The sequence below is a fragment of the Harpia harpyja genome, chromosome 1 (genome assembly GCF_026419915.1).
Source record: "Harpia harpyja isolate bHarHar1 chromosome 1, bHarHar1 primary haplotype, whole genome shotgun sequence".
NCBI lineage: Eukaryota > Metazoa > Chordata > Aves > Accipitriformes > Accipitridae > Harpia > Harpia harpyja.
This window is the reverse complement of record NC_068940.1, coordinates 85193092-85210249: the sequence shown is the minus strand read 5'-3', so window position 1 is coordinate 85210249 and position 17158 is coordinate 85193092. Positions and strand designations below refer to the sequence as shown.

Here is a 17158-nt window from a genome sequence, read left to right as displayed (position 1 = left end):
TATTATCATTCAAAGGCTATTTAGAATTGGAAAATTCTCATGGTTTTTTCACCCCTATCAAATGCCTCCTTCTTCTTGTACCTTTCTGAAGCAGGAGAATGAATTTAATTTTAACATACCTTGTTGAAAGGAATCAAAGTTCACTAACAGCTGTGCAAAGATACTTACAGGTGAACTTGTTTTCTCATCAGGATCATCATTTTGTGCTCCTGGCTTTTTCATGCTTCTCCGAGTTGATTGTCTTCTCAATCCTTTTGTTAAGGATTCTTCAAATTCTGGTTCAGATTCACTTTTTTTGACACTGAGTGCATTGTCATCTTCTGACGATGGCACTTCAGCTTCTATTGCCTAAAAGAGGGAAGAGCATGATGCTAAGATTAGTTATGCATGTATTACTTTGAAATTCCAAAATTATGAGGTAATCAAAGTAAAAGTAACTTTGATTGTTTCAGTGGAAAGAGATATGGGGAAAAAAATGTAATGCTATAAAGCAGATATGAAAATCTGTGTTATAAATCTGAGTAGATCTCTATCTTCAGAGCTTCATTCATATATGAGTATCTCACCTCTCAAGAAAATACTTATACTAAGTGGAAGGCAATGGTACGGAAGTAGCTGCTCTTTTTTAATGAATTAACTCCTAACAGAGTTTTAAACTGAGTGTAAACCATTTGCACTTATCTTGGGATCTTTTTGAATGAGTTCTTGGTGGATACACTGTTTATTCATGAAGTGAGAAAAAATTACCCCTCTTTAGTGCAGAACACTTAACAATTCTTGACTTTAAATGTAATAAGGAAGATCAGGACAGAACAGGTCAAAAAGAGATTTTGACCAAAAAATCTGAACAGTCTGGAAAAGAGTCCTTCTTTTGGTGGCAGTTTTGCCAGTCTCTTTGACAGAATAAATAAATGTCTACCCACCACTGAGATATTTAATAGCAACTGGATTCAAAGTTGCCTTCAACTTGTATTTCTTTTTTTCTGGAAAGATTTTATTTCTTACCGCTTTTTGTGCTACTAATAAAAATAAATTCTTTTGCTTTCTTTCAATTTTATGTTATTTTCTGTTATTTTTTATTTTCTTTCCATTTTATATTTTCTAATATGTCCCATTATCACATTTGCTTGAATACAAAGTTACTTTCAATCTAAGGTGACCAAATGCATTCTCTTAGTTATTTTATGAAGAAATGTTTTAATTGGCCTAGTTTACTCTCTTCAGTCTGACATACTGAGACAGCAGCTTCAGTTTCTTTAATGAGCATGGTGCTTATGCAGTAAAACACCATTGACACAGAAGGCTACAGTGAAACTCAGCTATAACCTAGCTATGGCATGGGACATTGGGAAGTATCAAAGTATTTTGTTCTTCACTTCATAACTAATACTTTTCTGATATTTATATTAATTTCCAATCTCTTTTTTTCTGGCTGGATAACTTTAATAGTGTACATATTTTTGCACTCAGCATAGCTGGATTATTTTTCTTTTTCTCCTATTGCTCCACATTTTTTTTTCTTTAGAAAGAAATTCAGTATGAAGGATTATAACTAAACAGCTTAAAATGTGCATAATCTATTCCTCCAGTATCAGCTACTGTATTTTACCTTTTATCATAGGCTAAGAGCAAGCAATGGAATAGCAGACTACTGTAGTCAGCTGCTCTACATTAACTGCATAAAAGGAAAACATAAAATAATCTTTTAAGTTTAAATCCCTAGAAGATTAAAAATGTACTATCCTGGGTTTAAATAGGTCTGATATCAAAACTAGTGTCTTCTTTCTCAAATTACTGCTCTCCTTTCAAAGTACATATTTTTTTGCTGTAACAAAATATGCTGCAGAATTCCCCATACTTCTGATAGTATACAATAACTTTGGCCATGGAATACAGAAAAGAAAATGAGGCAACAGCTAGCGAGAAAAAAGTACCTGCATGTTAACAAGTTTGTAGTATAGTCCCTTTCTCTCAAGCAATTTAAAATGATTCCCTTGTTCTGTGATAACTCCACCTTTGAACACAGCTATAAGATCTGCATTTCGGACTGTTGACAGTCGATGAGCTACCACAACCGTTGTGCGTCCTTCCCTTGCCTAGAAATAACAATATTTAGTATGAGTATTTCTAAGTATATTAAAAAATTGTTCATCTTCCTATTAGAGTTGAATAAGACCAAAGGGAAACATTAAAATGGCTCACAGAAAAACATAGCTTTCAAAAAAAAATTAAGAAACAGATTTCAATGAGTACCTTAAACCAGAAATATAATCTTTAGTTTGAAAATTAATATTAGAGACAATCTTTCACTGTGGCACATAAACCCATCAAATTTTGATCACAAATATCTAAACAAAATTCTCAGTATTTAATATTTTAGAATGTTACAATGTTAAAAACCTTAAAATTTAAAAAATGCTACAAGTTTTTATATTTAAGCCCATAGTTATTCACTTAAACCTTAAAATCTGTGAAGGTTAGTTTACACTCAGAAGCATTAGAAAATATTTCACACTGACATTTAAAAAAATTTCAGGGTTTTAAGCTCTAAGTCATTGTTGAATCAAGTAGCTTCACTGAAAATAAAATTCTCTACAATTTCATGTGAAATACATTTCAACTAACTACCCGTCTTTGGTTATTTATAAACCTATCACATATAATGTATCAAGTGTCATGGCTTGCCATTTTAATTACCAGGCTGTATTAAAATGATCAAGCAATATTTAGTTTAAATAATCAAAGTAATGATCCCAAGCAGTGGAATTTTGTTGGAACCTTGTATTGGCTTTGTGTGGCAAGGTTTTGGTAGTGGGGGGGGTTACAGGGGTGGCTTCTGTAAGAAGCTGCTGGAAGCTTCCCCTGTGTTTGGGAGAGAGCCAATACCAGCTGGCTCTAAGACAGACCCGCCGCCGGCCAAGGCCGAGCCAATCAGCAACAGTGGTAGTGCCTCTGTGATAACATTTTTAAGAAGGCAAAAAAAAGTTGGGACAGACGTAAATGGCAGCTGGTGAGAGGAGTGAGAATGTGTAAGAGAAACAACCCTGCGGACACCAAGGTCAGTGAAGAAGGAGGGGGAGGAGATGCTCCAGGTGCTGGAGCAGAGATTCCCCTGCGGCCCGTGGTGAAGACCATGGTGAGGCAGGCTGTCCCCCTGCAGTCCATGGAGGTCCACGGAGGAGCAGATATCCACCTGCAGCCCGTGGTGGACCCCACGCCAGAGCAGGTGGATGCCTGAAGGAGGCTGTGACCCATGGGAAGCCCATGCTGGAGCAGGCTCTGGCAGGACCTGTGGCCCCGTGGAGAGAGGAGCTCATGCTGGAGCAGGTTTTCTGGCAGGACTTGTGACCCCATGGGGGACCCACACTGGAGCAGTGTGCTCCTGAAGGACTGCACACTGTGGAAAGGACCCATGCTGGAGCAGTTCGTGAAGAACTGCAGCCGTGGGAAGGACCCATGTTGGAGAAGTTCATGGAGGACTGTCTCCTCTTGGAGGGACCCCATGCTGGAGCAGGGGAAGAGTGTGATGAGTCCTCCCCCTGAGGAGGATGAAGTGGCAGAAAATATCATGTGATGAACTGACCATAAACTCCATTCCCTGTCCCCCTGTGCCGCTGGGGGTGGGGGTTGGTAGAGAATCCGGGAGTGAAGTTGTGCCTGGGAAGAAGGGAGGGGTGGAGGGAAGGTGTTCTGAGATTTGGTTTTATTTCTCATTACCCTACTCTGGTTGATTTGTAATAAATTGAGTTAATTTTCCCCAAACTGAGTCTGTTTTGCCCGTGACGGTAATTGGCGAGTGAGCTCTCCTGTCCTTATCTCGACCCACAAGCCCTTTGTTATATTTTCTCTCCCCTGTCCAGCTGAGAGTTGGGGGGAGTGATAGAGTGGCTTTGGTGGGCACCTGGCATCCAGCCAGGGTCAACCCACCACAAACCTGGATGGACAGTGATGTCACTCAAGGGCCCATACTGGGACAAATACTATTTAATATTTTCATCATTGACATAGTTAAATGGGATTGAGTGCACACTCAGCAAATTTGCGGATGACACTAAGCTGAGTGGTGCAGTTGATTCGCTGGAAGGAAAGAATGGCATCCAGATGGACGTTGACAAGCTGGAGGAGTGGGCCCATGTGAACCTCATGAAGTTCAACATGGCCAAGTGCAAGGCCCTGCACCTGGGTCAGGGCAATCCTCTATATCTATACAGACTGGGGGATGGATGTATTGAGAGCAGCCATGCAGAGAAGGGCTTGGGAATACTGGTAGATGAAAAATTGGACATGAGCTGACGATGTGCACTCGCAGCCCAGAAAGCCAACCATATCCTGGGCTGCATAAAAAGAAGCATGACCAGCAGGTCAAGGGAGGTGATTCTGCCCCTCTACTCCGCTCTGGCGGGACCCCACCGGGAGTACTGCATTCAGTTCTGGAGTCCCTGGTACAAAAAAGACATGGACCTGTTGGAGCTGGTCCAGAGGAGGGTCACATAAATCATCAGAGGACTGAAAGATCTCTCCTATGAAGAAAGCCTGAGAGAGTTGGGATCGTTCAGCCTGGAGAAGTGAAGGTTCTGGGGAGACCTTATTGTGACCTTTCAGTATACAAATGGAGCTTCTAACACAGGCAGAGAGAGACTTTTTACCAGGGCCTGTAGTGACAGGGCAAGGGACAATGGTTATAAATAAAAGAGGGTAGATTTAGATTGGATATAAGGAAGAAATTTTTTACAGTGAGGGTGGTGAGATACCGGAACAGGTTACCCAGAGAAGCTGTGGATTCTCCATCATTGGAAGTGTTCAAAATCAGGTTGAACAGTGCTTTGAGCAACCTGATCTAGTGAAAGATGGCCCTGCAGAGAGGTTCGACTAGATGATCTTTAAAGGTCCCTTCCAACCCAAACCATTCTATGATTCTATGAGTCCCTAGGCCTTCTGCAAAGGTTTATGAGGATCCAAATTTATAAGATAATGTGACCAAGAAAGGCTAGACAAATAACTTCTCTATTAAATGTATTTCCATTAATAATTCTCCTCAAACTGTCTTTCTCTATCCAACAGCAGTGGGAAGCATTACAGTACTCCAGCAGAATCTGACTGAGTAAATTCAGAATACCATTTGGGGGTACAGCCCCAGTACCAATATAGAGACTCCTGAGTTGCACCAGGGATCAGCTGTCCCTTAGTGAGACAGCTCTACATTAAGAACAAACCAAGAACCTAGAAGTATTCATGTTAACTGAAGCAAATGTTTCCTTGGAGTGTTTCCTGTGAAGTCACTGCTATGATCATTTATGACATGCTGGTAGCACTTACCTTGTCTGCCAGTCTTCAACAAAAGTTAATTAAGTAGGTGACTGACAACAATATGCATGTCAGTAAGACAGAAAATTGCAGGGGATGGTGTTTACACCAAGAAAATGTTGATTTAAGCTTAATAATGCAGAAAATATAATTCCATCTTCTCACTTGAAACAAGATTCCTGTCTGTAATACCTACAGGATCTCAAAAATTCTCTGTACAGAGAATATTTGCCAAATCGAAGTTTACCATTTGTGTTTTAAGGGTCTCTATTTCTTGCAGCTCTTTCAACAAATGTCTGGGAAAAAAGTAAATATTAGGCTCCTGCTTACCTACTTCATTTTAGAACACTACTGACCTTGTCCAGTGCTGCCTGCACAACTGATTCACTCTCAGTATCCAAAGCTGACGTTGCCTCATCAAGCAGAAGAATTTTAGGATTGCGAACCAGTGCTCGGGCGATTGCTATTCTTTGCTTCTGACCTCCACTCAGCTGTGCCCCTCTTTCTCCAACCACGGTTTCAAACTTCTACAAGACAACCACACACATTTCCAAAACACTCAGTGGCACAGTCCTTTCGCCAAAGAAAGGCAGTGTAAAGAAAAGGCGCGTCGGTGTCAGTAGCCCCAGCAGCATCTTCTCCTTCCTCTAAAACTCTACAGGATAAACAGCCACTTAGATATACCTGCCTAATTTTTTTTGTCCCTGGAAGTCTAATAGTTCTCCAAATGCCCACCAATTCATGACCTAAAGATTTAAAATTAACATTATTCTCAAAAGTTATGAGGAAGGTCTGCATAGCTCTGCTTATTCACAGCTCCAGGGATAGCTTCCTCTGCTTACAAGAATCCCTTCTAAGGAACTCTTTGGCACAAGGTTTAGGAGAAGTTATTTCAGCAGGACAGCTGGTTTGCTTACATTGGGTAGCTTCATGATGAAGTCATAAGCATTCGCTTCCTTGGTAGCTTTTTCAATCTCTTCCATGGTGACGTCCTCATGGCCATAACGAATGTTTTCTGCAATGCTAGTAGCAAATAGCACGGGCTCCTGATTCACCACACCAATAATCTCCCGCAGATATCTTACATTTAAGGTCTTAATATCCTGCCCGTCAATGGTAACCTAAATGAAAGGAAGCAGACAAAAACTGTTTACTAAGTGTTTTGGTCAAGAAACCTCTCTCCCCAGGCTGGCACTTACCTCTTTAGGGGAGACTTTATCTTGTCATTGGAACAAGGGCCGTGAGGCCAGAACCAGACTTCCAACAACTGTGACACACAGAGCAGTCCTCTTACTTGAGGTATCTTACCGTGCCTTCCTTGGGATCATAAAATCTCTGGATGAGCTGAACAGTTGTACTTTTCCCACAGCCACTGCCACCAACCAGGGCCACTGTCTGGCCACAGCTAACCTTGAGGTTCAAGCCCTTCAGTATCTGTGCATATAAGAAGGGTAACCAAAAACATAACTGTATGTAAAAATGTCAGTGTAAATTTGAAGAAACTCTAAAGACTACAATAAAATACCCTTCATATGTATAGCAGAATCTGGTACAAAGTAAAATTTATAAACATGTGAGTTTAAATTTTGGATAACTAATGACTTCAGCTTAATTTTCTTCATATTTACATCACAGTTGGTCCAATACCAATGTATTATACAACACACTTCACAATTACCCGTATCATGAACCAGTTCATATGACAAAATAATAACAATATGATTACTACCTGTAACTAAAATATAATATAGAAAAAATATGATGCAATATTTCTGTATTATGTTGCCTCACCTTTTTCTTTAATGCATCATTGCAAACTACAGGAAAACTATTATACAGTAAAAGTCACAGTTCAAAGTGACAGAATATACTCTACATTGTTTTGGAGGGAAAGTCATTTTAGTAACCTCGAAGTATCCTTAATTTTTCCCCTTTTGATTGGAATTGCTGGTGGGGCTTCTTTACAATGGTGACATTTCATTGTACAATATATAACCTTTTTCTACTAGTCAGCATACAATATAGCATTTCACAACCACGGAAGATACAAAGTTTTGCCTTCCTTGGGTCTCTTAAAAAGGGTAAATATAGCTCTTTGGTGCCATGTAATTGCTTCTTCATTTTATTTTCAAGAATATAACCTGTATTGGGTTGTGTAGTGGGGCTGGAGAACAGACACACAGTTAGCACATCCATGCCATGTATATTTAATTTTGCCCACCTTTCTTCTTCACCTGCTCACCTGAGTAGTAAGAAGATACAACAATAGGAAAAAAGGAATAAAGTGTGTTTGTTTCTACTTTACACAAGAAAAGGTGTACAGGAGTCTGTACAGCTTTCATGACTTTGTACAACTTCTGTGGTTAGAAATGTATACTGAAATGAAGAACAGCATATTTTTTGCTAATTACTCTTCTAGAAGGACTAGGCTACAATGAACTATGCATACCTGAATGTCAGCATCTTCATCATGGCTAAGTGCATTTTTCCATTCTAAATGTACAACCGCGCACCGATACATTCCGATACTCTCCCAATGTACTTCCCAATACCTTGCAGCCCTGTGTCCTTGTCACGGTCTCTTTCTTCCTAAATTTCTACCCTCAGCACTACTGCTGCCTCTTCACCCTTAGTACTGATATTTGTGTGCTTTACAAGTGAATTCTATCTCACTGTTTAGGAACAAGAGGCATAGACAAATCATAACTTCTAGTATGTCTTATTTTGCTATAACATTTTTAGATCGAAACAAGAAGTCCAACATAAGTGATAACAATTGAAAATTTATGAAGCAGTCTTATTTAATCTTTTAATCCTCTTGTCATAATGCCATAGATCATTTAGTCTGTAGACCTTGTATAAAACAAATCTAGTGTAAATAAAGTAGCAAATAGAATTTGATATAAAACCTGTGGATTACCACTGATTTCAGTGGACTATTGATCAGAAACTTTTTCCTATACCAAAATAAAATCCGTAATTAAATCCATTTAGGCTGTTTCTAACAACTTAAAGCAAACAGAGAAGAGACAGTAAGGACAGCAAATAAATCAGTCTAGTGAGATAAGAAGTAACTTGCAGTCTTCATCATGCCTGTCAGTTACTTTGCTGCACTTAATCCTGTTGAAAAGAAGAGTTAACTTGAAAGTCATGTAGATTAAACTTATGCAGAAATTAACTACCCTGAGTTATCTGACCTCCTTATTTTTCTCTTTACTGTAATTTATGAAATACTTACTAAATGTTTGGTGTAGCCTTAACTTCCTATAATTATTATCTCTGAAACCATGGGGGAGAAATCTCTATTTGTATCATACCTGTATAAACTTATAAAATAATCCACTGAGATCAATAGTTGTCTTTTCATTTATATTTCTATATGAAGAAAAATCAAGCACATTCACTTCATTCACTTTCTTGATAGAAGGAAAAGCCAAGATATTTAACATATTTATGAGTAAAAATGGCTTAAAAAGAAAGCTCTGTGTCTTTCCTTTCTGCCTTTCAAAAGTAAGAAAGATCCCTTTATCAAGCTCAGTGATTTTCCTTCAACATAGGGAAGGAAATAGTTACACAGCACAAAAACACTCTTCGTGAAAATATTTTCAGAAATCACTCAAACATCTTCCACCTCCACTGCATTAAGACCCTGGATTTATGACAGTGCTTTAAAAAGCAAACTTTTTTCTCTGTCTAGACAGAAAAACACAGATTCTGATCTCTATTCCTTATATAACAGGTCCTTGCTGGATCTGCTTTCTTTAACTTGTTGAGATATAGTCTTAACAGAGCTGCATTGTAAGTACTTTTGAAACCCACTATCTCATTATTATTACTACTATACACAAACACTTGGGTTAGATGCATAAATTTAGATTCTGATAGCAATAAATCTTTAAGTTTTATTGCATAACCACACTGACTATAGCTTTAGACAGAAAATTATTCAGAAAACTTAACACGTTTAGCTAAGGTGTAAATAATTCTATCTAAAATCACTGTGATGTCAAGGTAGTTTTATATGAATTAGAGAATCAACTTGGAATTGTTATATTTTCAACAAAATTTTATTTATGATACTTTTTTCCCTAACAATTGATCTACATGTTTAACTGTAATATGTGTAAAGTTGCATTTACAGTACCTCAACATCTGGTCTGGATGGATAATTGAAGTAAACATTTCGGAATTCCAAGTTCCCCTTAATGTGGTCTGGTTTGTAACCTGTCTCTGAATAACTGTCAATTTGAGGTTCCTGTGCAAAATAAAATAAATAAATAAACCCAAACACAAACATATCATATTTCCTAATGATTTTTTTCATAAAAAGGTCCTAGCGTGCACCATTATTCTGCAGAGATATTAAATGTAATGTTAAAGTCATTTAAGCGAGATTTCTGAAACATGTAAATTGCATGCTGTCTTGCTGTCTCATTACTACATTGATGATCTGCTCATGCAAGAAGACTTTTATCATTTCTCCATTTAAGCTTTTGTGTGAATTTAGTACGTTGTCTTTAAGACTGTACCCACAGGTAGCCACAATTTGAGATTCATTTTACTGCCTGATGATTAACCTGAACAAATCATCTCGAATGAGCTGTTCGTACACTGTTTGTTTATAGCTTTGCCCTTTCTGCTGAAACAATTTGTGTGAGAAAGAACCAATCCCCTGACCATTAAGCAGAAATAGAGTTCTTAATTATCACTGGGTTTTTTTTCCATCCAGGGTGGGTCTAGAACTTGAAGCGTGTCTTAACAATAATCCGGAACATGCAATTGCCTTTCATAGAGCTTCATTAGCTAGTAAAATCACAGCTTCCCTGATTTCAGACTCTCTTGGCAATTGAAGTACACATCCAGGTTACTAGGTTGTGTTTTACTGATTTGCTGACACTCACGCTACTAGTGACGTGCCTTTCATGATAAAAACATTAGAGAATACCTCCAACACCAAGTGATCAGAGATCCAGTACTTTTACCTTTGAAGGAAGGACTGATAACTCCAGAAGACAAAGAGGAACTGACTAATAATTACACATTCTATCTACTTTTATGTTTATATTTCTGCTTATTTTACAAACTGTTATTTACTTTTACTAACATCATCTCCATAAAAAGTGCCTGTACTTTAAAAAGAAGGGTGTCTCAGTTTTGAAATGAGAGTGAGGGCAAAGATACTCACATTGTCTATGATATTAAAGATTGTATAGGCAGCTCCTCTTGCACTAGCAAATGCCTCTATGCTTGGAGCAGTCTGTCCAATGCTGAAAGCTCCAACCAATACAGAGAAAAAGACCTGAAAGAAATGTTTAAGTGACATATATAAATTCTTATTCAAGCAGACAATTACATTTCTTTATTTATTTACATTAGATATCTTTGGGTCAGGAGTCTCCATGCCTGTTAACGGAAGGTTAAGGAATCTAGAATTAAAGAAAAAATTAAAGGGTCTCTCTTAAACAGAGAATAACATTAAGAAAAGGGCTTTTTAAGACTCAGCTGAGAACTGAGCTCCTGCACAATGTGAATGTTGCAAACACATTGATAAGAAGTAAAAAGTGACAGAGACCTGCAAAATCTATGCCAAAAAATGTATAATTACACTTGATGTCTCAGGATTTATTGTACTAATTCATTCTTTGGCAAAAGATGTTCCAAAGACCAGAAAGTATATTGCATATCTTCCAATGGAACAAAGACAGATATGCAAGGCACTCTCATTCTGCTTTCAAAGTGACAGTGAAACAGAAGTACACAAATCCAACTTCTCCATTACAAAGTAATATAGGGTTCCTCTGCTGGAATGAAGGAGAGTGAGTGCAAGCAAACAAGAAAAAACAGAAAAAGAAAAAAAATATTATTTTCTCAGAGAATCATAGTTTATTGCTTTCAGCTAGTATCAAGACAAAAGTAGTAAAACCACACTGCTCAGAGATCATAATAACAGCCATAGTACGTCAGAGCAAAGGTCCATCACACCCGTCATCTTTTCTCCAACAGTGGTCATTCACAGATGTGACACTTAACTCAACACCCTCCCGTCCATGTTATAACAACACCATTCCAATGAACTACAACATAGATAACAGAAATTGAAAATACTTTGAACTGAAAAAATGACACGCAAGAGCATGAACCTCACTGAGATGTTCTGTATGCCAGCCTGCCTTTAAAAATAAAATAGGCAGGTTCAAAAGAGCCAATAACATATCAGAGCCATTTTTCGCAAACTTCAGTGATTCACAAATAAAACAAAACAGGTAGTTTAAAAAATATGTGGTCTCCTGGCTGGGTTTCATCACGGTTAACAAAGTTATTCTTTTTACGATGTTTGTTTGATATCTCACACAAAATTAGAATGGTTGCTACATCAAAAGAATTTAAGTTATGAGATATGGTTTTCTTCCTTTGGTTAGATGGTGACATATTTCCTAGTCACAAGTGTATTTTTCTCACCCTCGATTTCTAAAAATACTGAGAAGTGATTCCAAGCTCTTATGGTGCAAAATATAAGAAAAGTATCAATAAAATGATCTACTTAGACAACACACCAGCTAAAATAGAAGTATTTTCTTCCACATCCTGAAAATATATTCAGCCCAACAAATGTGAAAACAAAAAGCAACTAGGAAGGGTACTGTACCTCAGTTTTTGATTGAACAGTTTCTATATCAGTCTGATCTCATGGAATTCAGAAAAGAAGTAGAAACAGTTGAAAATAATGTGTCTTTTATTTGGCTTGATGTGGATTTTGAGATGCTATAGAAACAACATGTAGACTTTTGTGGTGAGAACCTTTTTGTTAAGAAGGGATGCTATTTTGTCGATTTTGGGACATAATTATTATTAAACTCAAATAAGTTCCAAATATACACTTTAATGTATTTTCTTTAGTATTTCTCACTATTATTGGGAATTTACTATTAATACTTACTGTAAGAACTTTGCCAATAGTGTAATCATCAGTTAAGACCAAGGTAGTTCCATACCAGAAGGCCAGTGCATATGATGCATATATCAGTAAGAAAGCAGCACCCATAGAAATATTAGCTGTAATAGCCTTTTTTATTCCAATCCGTTTAGCATCTTCTAAATTTTTATGGTATCTGAAAGAAAGAAGTTCAAAATAGCCTCAGACTTGTACTGTGGCACACAGCACCAAAAAGTCTGTGGACGAATTAGAAAAAGAACACTCATAAAGTACAACAAGATACATAAAATACATAACCCTAAGACTGTACAAAGGTAAGCCTGGTAGTCAGGCACAGAGACTTTAAGGTAACTCCTACAAAGGCCATCAGCCAACCTGGTATATAGGGAAAAAAAAGGACATTGCAGTTCAGGGACTGGCATTCGAGTTCCTCAAATAACCTGCAGGTCAGTGAACTTTGACCGTGAACCATTCATGACAGGTTTTGAGATTATAATTGTTAGCTTAAGATAAAAGGTTAAAATATATCACAAGAATGATGTTTGACAGTATAGTGGAAATAGAGGTATTGTTTATTAGTACCTTCACAACTACTGAGTAATCAGATAATGAAGAATACCATCATCTGTTCTCATGGCAGGGGCTTTTTTTTTGTCTAAAGCTCTCACCCTGTGAAGTTTAAAGCAGTTTTTACACTTTCTAGAGTAGAGACAATATATCAACTTACTTTGTCCTTTTCTAGAAAAATGACTAATTGTCTTTCAACATGCAGTAAAACTTATAATAGCCTGTAATAGGCAATTTGGCATTACCTAAAAATGCAGGAAGCACAAGACTTACTTGTTTTGACAAACTTTCAACAGCAAAGATAAAAGGAAATTTCAAACCATCTGAAGCAAGTACTTTAAAATCAGCTGATGAAAGCAAACATTGCTCTTACCTTTTAATTTCTTTTTCCTGTCCTCCAAAAGCTATTACAGTACGGATTGCTGCCAGAACTTCCTCTGCAACAGCACCTGCTTTTGCATATGCAGCTTGTTCTTTGTCAGTGAAAGCAGAGAGAACCTAGTACAGAATCAAATATTTTGGCTTAAGAAAAACAGAATGAGCTCAAGCACTTCATGGCTTTTATCACAGTTACTTTCTTCCAATATGAAGCCTTTTGATTATATTATGTATGAGTGCAGAATGTTCAATATCAAAATCCTTAAGTATATTATGAATTCAATCAAATAATTCAACATTACCCATTCTCAACAGCTAAGGGCTGGATTTTCCAGTTTGCTTTCACCCAGTGCAGATTAGATGACTACTCATACTGAGCTGGTGTGGTTCTCCCCAGGCAGATCTCCTCAGCTCATTCTCATCTCTGGCTACATTAGCCACAGGGCTCTATAGCTTACATTAATTTGCCACAGTCCATGAAGACTTTTAGGCAGTAGACATATGTAGCACATGCTTCTCTACCCCTACGTTTTCCACAATATACTCACTCAAGACAGAGAAGGCTTATATGATCTTTGAAATGTAAGGCAAATAAAATCCCATAAAAATCCAAAGGCTTCCGGACTACAAATGTAAGTCACTCCAGTCCCATGGTAATTTAGTACTTCTCTCACCTAAGTCTGTCTAAAATTTCTTACCAAAGCTGTTAACAACTCTGAAAAGAAACTCTGTGTCTGGGACCAAGGCTTGGTCTAATTTATTCACTTATTTTTCAAGAGATGCAATTATTCCTTTCAACAGAACAAGTACTCAAGTGGATGAAGTTTAACAATTACAGATGTGGATTCTACTTGTATGTCTTGCTTCCTTTTCTATATAAAAATATGCTATATTAACAGAAACAGCTTCAAATCAAACAAGTCTGTCCAATCTATGGGAATTATAATATTCAAACTACATGAGAGTACTTACAAACAGTTCACCTGAGAGCTTATGTACATAGATGTTGCCTAAAGCTATAATTGTTCTAAGCAATACATTATAACAGTAGGAATTACAGATATGTAGATTTATTTCATTATCTCTCATTAATATAAAACCTGTCACTGAATGTATGTTAACCTACCTTTGCCCAGATGGCTGCTGAAAGTCCCAGGACAGGACTGACTGCTAATATTACAAGTGTTAATTTCCATCCTCTTATGAGACCAACAATAAATCCTGTTACAAATGTTGTTACTGCTTGAACAAGCAATCCAATTTTGTCACCTATTCCTTCACTGATTTTGGAGACATCACTGAAAAACAAATTACATCCAGACAGGAAGGAAAATGTAGGAAGCACAAGAAAGCTTTTCAGTTTTGTTACATGGGCATATGTGTGGAGGACAATCTTTATTATTCAATTACTTCCAAACAACAGTTTGCTTCAAGATAAAGCACTATATATTTTGGGCAAGGAAAATTTCATGTTTCATGTGAAAATGTAATACTATAAACCTCTTTTGTCTGAAAAGGTTGTAATTCTGTCTGCAGTGCAAAGTTACTCTCACTTTCTTAACTCCAAATTTTTGATCTGTTTGGAAACTGTGGGATATCTGGAAAGAAAAGATAAAGCCTTTCATGTAGGCAAAGACAAAGGAATAGCTTGTCATGCAGTTAAAGCTGTTCACGCTGCTGGGGTCAGCTGGCACCTTATTCAGTCCTCAGTGTGCACAGAAATTAACTATGTTTTCTTGTCATGGGGATAATCTCATAGGCTGGGCTTTAGTCATCCTCAGAGTTCAAGGGAACTTATCAAAATGCTTTTCTGATATCCTTGTGACAGTCCAGTATCAGAAGTATTAGAAGTTCAGTCCCTGAGACTCTCCATGAGAAAACTTGAAAACTTCAATTGACAATGAAATAATTCAATTTAATTTCACAGTGAAATTTCATTTCACAATGAAATAACTCAATTTTAAAATAAAAATAAAAAAATTGTAACTCATACATGCTTAATAAGGTAAAATAACACTGGGAAATGTATAGTATACTTACTCTAGAAGACGAGTGTTAAGTTCTCCAACATCATTTACATCAAACCATCCAATTTCCTGTCTCATAATTGCATGAAAAAATTTTTCTCTAATTTTTTTTATTTGCCGGCCTGCTGCCAGAGTCCAAAATGAAGTTTGGATATAAGCAGCAAGAAGAACACCAGCTGCTATTGCAGAATAGTAGTATGCATATCTGAAAGGAAAAAAAAAAGGCAGGATTCCCTGAAATTAGTTTTTTAATTACGTTGCTAGTCTGTATTTAGCTTGATGCTTACTTCTTCTGTTTCAGACCTGAATTAGAGTTTATATGTTTATACTAGATTTCACACTTCTCTGTAAAACTTGGCAAGTTTTCTAAGAGTAGGATTTAATACGTTTTCAGATACGCAATAAATTAGGTTGGACAGGAATTACTTTTTGTCAATATAGTATATATTTTCTCATAAGATTATTTTAGGACTGTATTTCAGATACAATACCTTTTTCACTTAAATGTCTCATTTCCAAAAATGCTGTAACATTTTTGTTTTAACACGTATAGACAGACCTAAACATGTATACCTATATTACACACAAATTTACATCATACAACATGCCTGTCTATATAAATATATATATGCATGGATGCTGTAAATATTTCCTGATTGAGAATACAGCATTACTATATATACATCTATTGCAAGCAAATGCCATTAGATCAAAAATTCTTTTGCTCTCTATTTTATTCATAAGTGATATTTTACTTAATTCAGCTCTGTGCTATGAGCAGGGCATCAAATCAAAACCAAGGAGTGTGTGAACCACTATATTTCTCGAACTGGAATTGAATTTGAGCCACAGTTTTAAACCGTTCAAACAGGATCAAATCAGACTTGATTTAATACAGAATTGACATCAGAATCACTTACAGGTGAACTTAAACCAGAACTAAACCAGAAAAATGTAACTGAACTGATTCCCTGCTTGTAAAACATGACCAAAACCAATGGCTAAATATTTGTCGTGTGTATTACATGCAATTGTAAGACCATTGCATTTATATAAATCATTAGCAAAAAGCTTTAAAACTCTTAGGACTTTCACTCACATGTAGCTAGTTATGCATACAGATTCTTTAGAACTGTAGCATGAAACTTGGCAGGAGCAAATTGCAGGAATCTGTGTGTAAATGCTCTGCTCAAAGAAGGAGATAATGGCTTTATAGATGAAACTTTTTAAACTTTAATCCAGTTTTTTTGTGGCTAAGATACTACACAGTTTAGTCAGGGACTTTGGAACTATACTTATTATGAAATGAACTTTATCTAAACTGTTTAATAAAAATGGGTTAATGCCTAACTGAATGCTGGTTAGTTGAATATTGACTTTGATCATATTCAGTTCCATTAAAACTCTACACAGAAACTACCAAAGTAAAACCAAGAACACTGCTTCAAAATTCAGCAGTAATTACTTTAGACAATTACTTTATGATGTTACATCACTTCAAAGAATTGTTTTATGCTTGGACTTTATTTTATGAGAAATTGTATCAAAAGGGATTCATATCTTTGCCAGATTCCATGCTGATGAAATATATTCTGTAATTTCACTGCTGAAACTTAACAGAGAGTAAATGCTCACTGCATTGTAACATAATGGTTCTTTTTCTTTTGAGAAATAGTTGGGTTTTAGGCAAACTGTTGTTTGAGTAACAAATACAACCAAGTCCACACATGTAGTTCGGTACTTGAACACAGCTGTGTGAGAACTTTGTCCTGGTAAACAGTTTTTATCATTATTTGACCTGCTGGCAGGCGTTCTCTCTAGAGAAATAAGAGGTGGGTACAAACAACTTCTTCAAACCAGTGAACACACTAACAACTCAAGGCTTTAACTAGAAACTTTAGAAAAGAGAACCTACTCCTGTGCTACTAATAAGTAATACATTCCTCAT

The 17158-nt window shown here is 36.8% G+C and overlaps 1 protein-coding gene across 2 annotated transcripts in view; it reads right to left on the bottom strand.

Annotated features, from left to right (window-relative positions):
* The window catches only part of LOC128148780 (ATP-dependent translocase ABCB1-like), a 61811-nt gene that overhangs the window by 21375 nt on the left and 23278 nt on the right, over positions 1–17158 (bottom strand). For both annotated transcript variants that reach the window (XM_052803004.1, XM_052802994.1), the window contains 11 exons: positions 15224–15415; positions 14310–14481; positions 13179–13303; positions 12242–12413; positions 10490–10603; positions 9449–9559; positions 6613–6738; positions 6222–6425; positions 5661–5831; positions 1935–2096; positions 169–348 (listed from right to left, as the gene is read on the bottom strand). In XM_052803004.1, the coding sequence (XP_052658964.1) occupies positions 169–348; positions 1935–2096; positions 5661–5831; positions 6222–6425; positions 6613–6738; positions 9449–9559; positions 10490–10603; positions 12242–12413; positions 13179–13303; positions 14310–14481; positions 15224–15415 (1729 nt within the window). The remainder of the gene's footprint in view (positions 1–168; positions 349–1934; positions 2097–5660; positions 5832–6221; positions 6426–6612; positions 6739–9448; positions 9560–10489; positions 10604–12241; positions 12414–13178; positions 13304–14309; positions 14482–15223; positions 15416–17158) is intronic.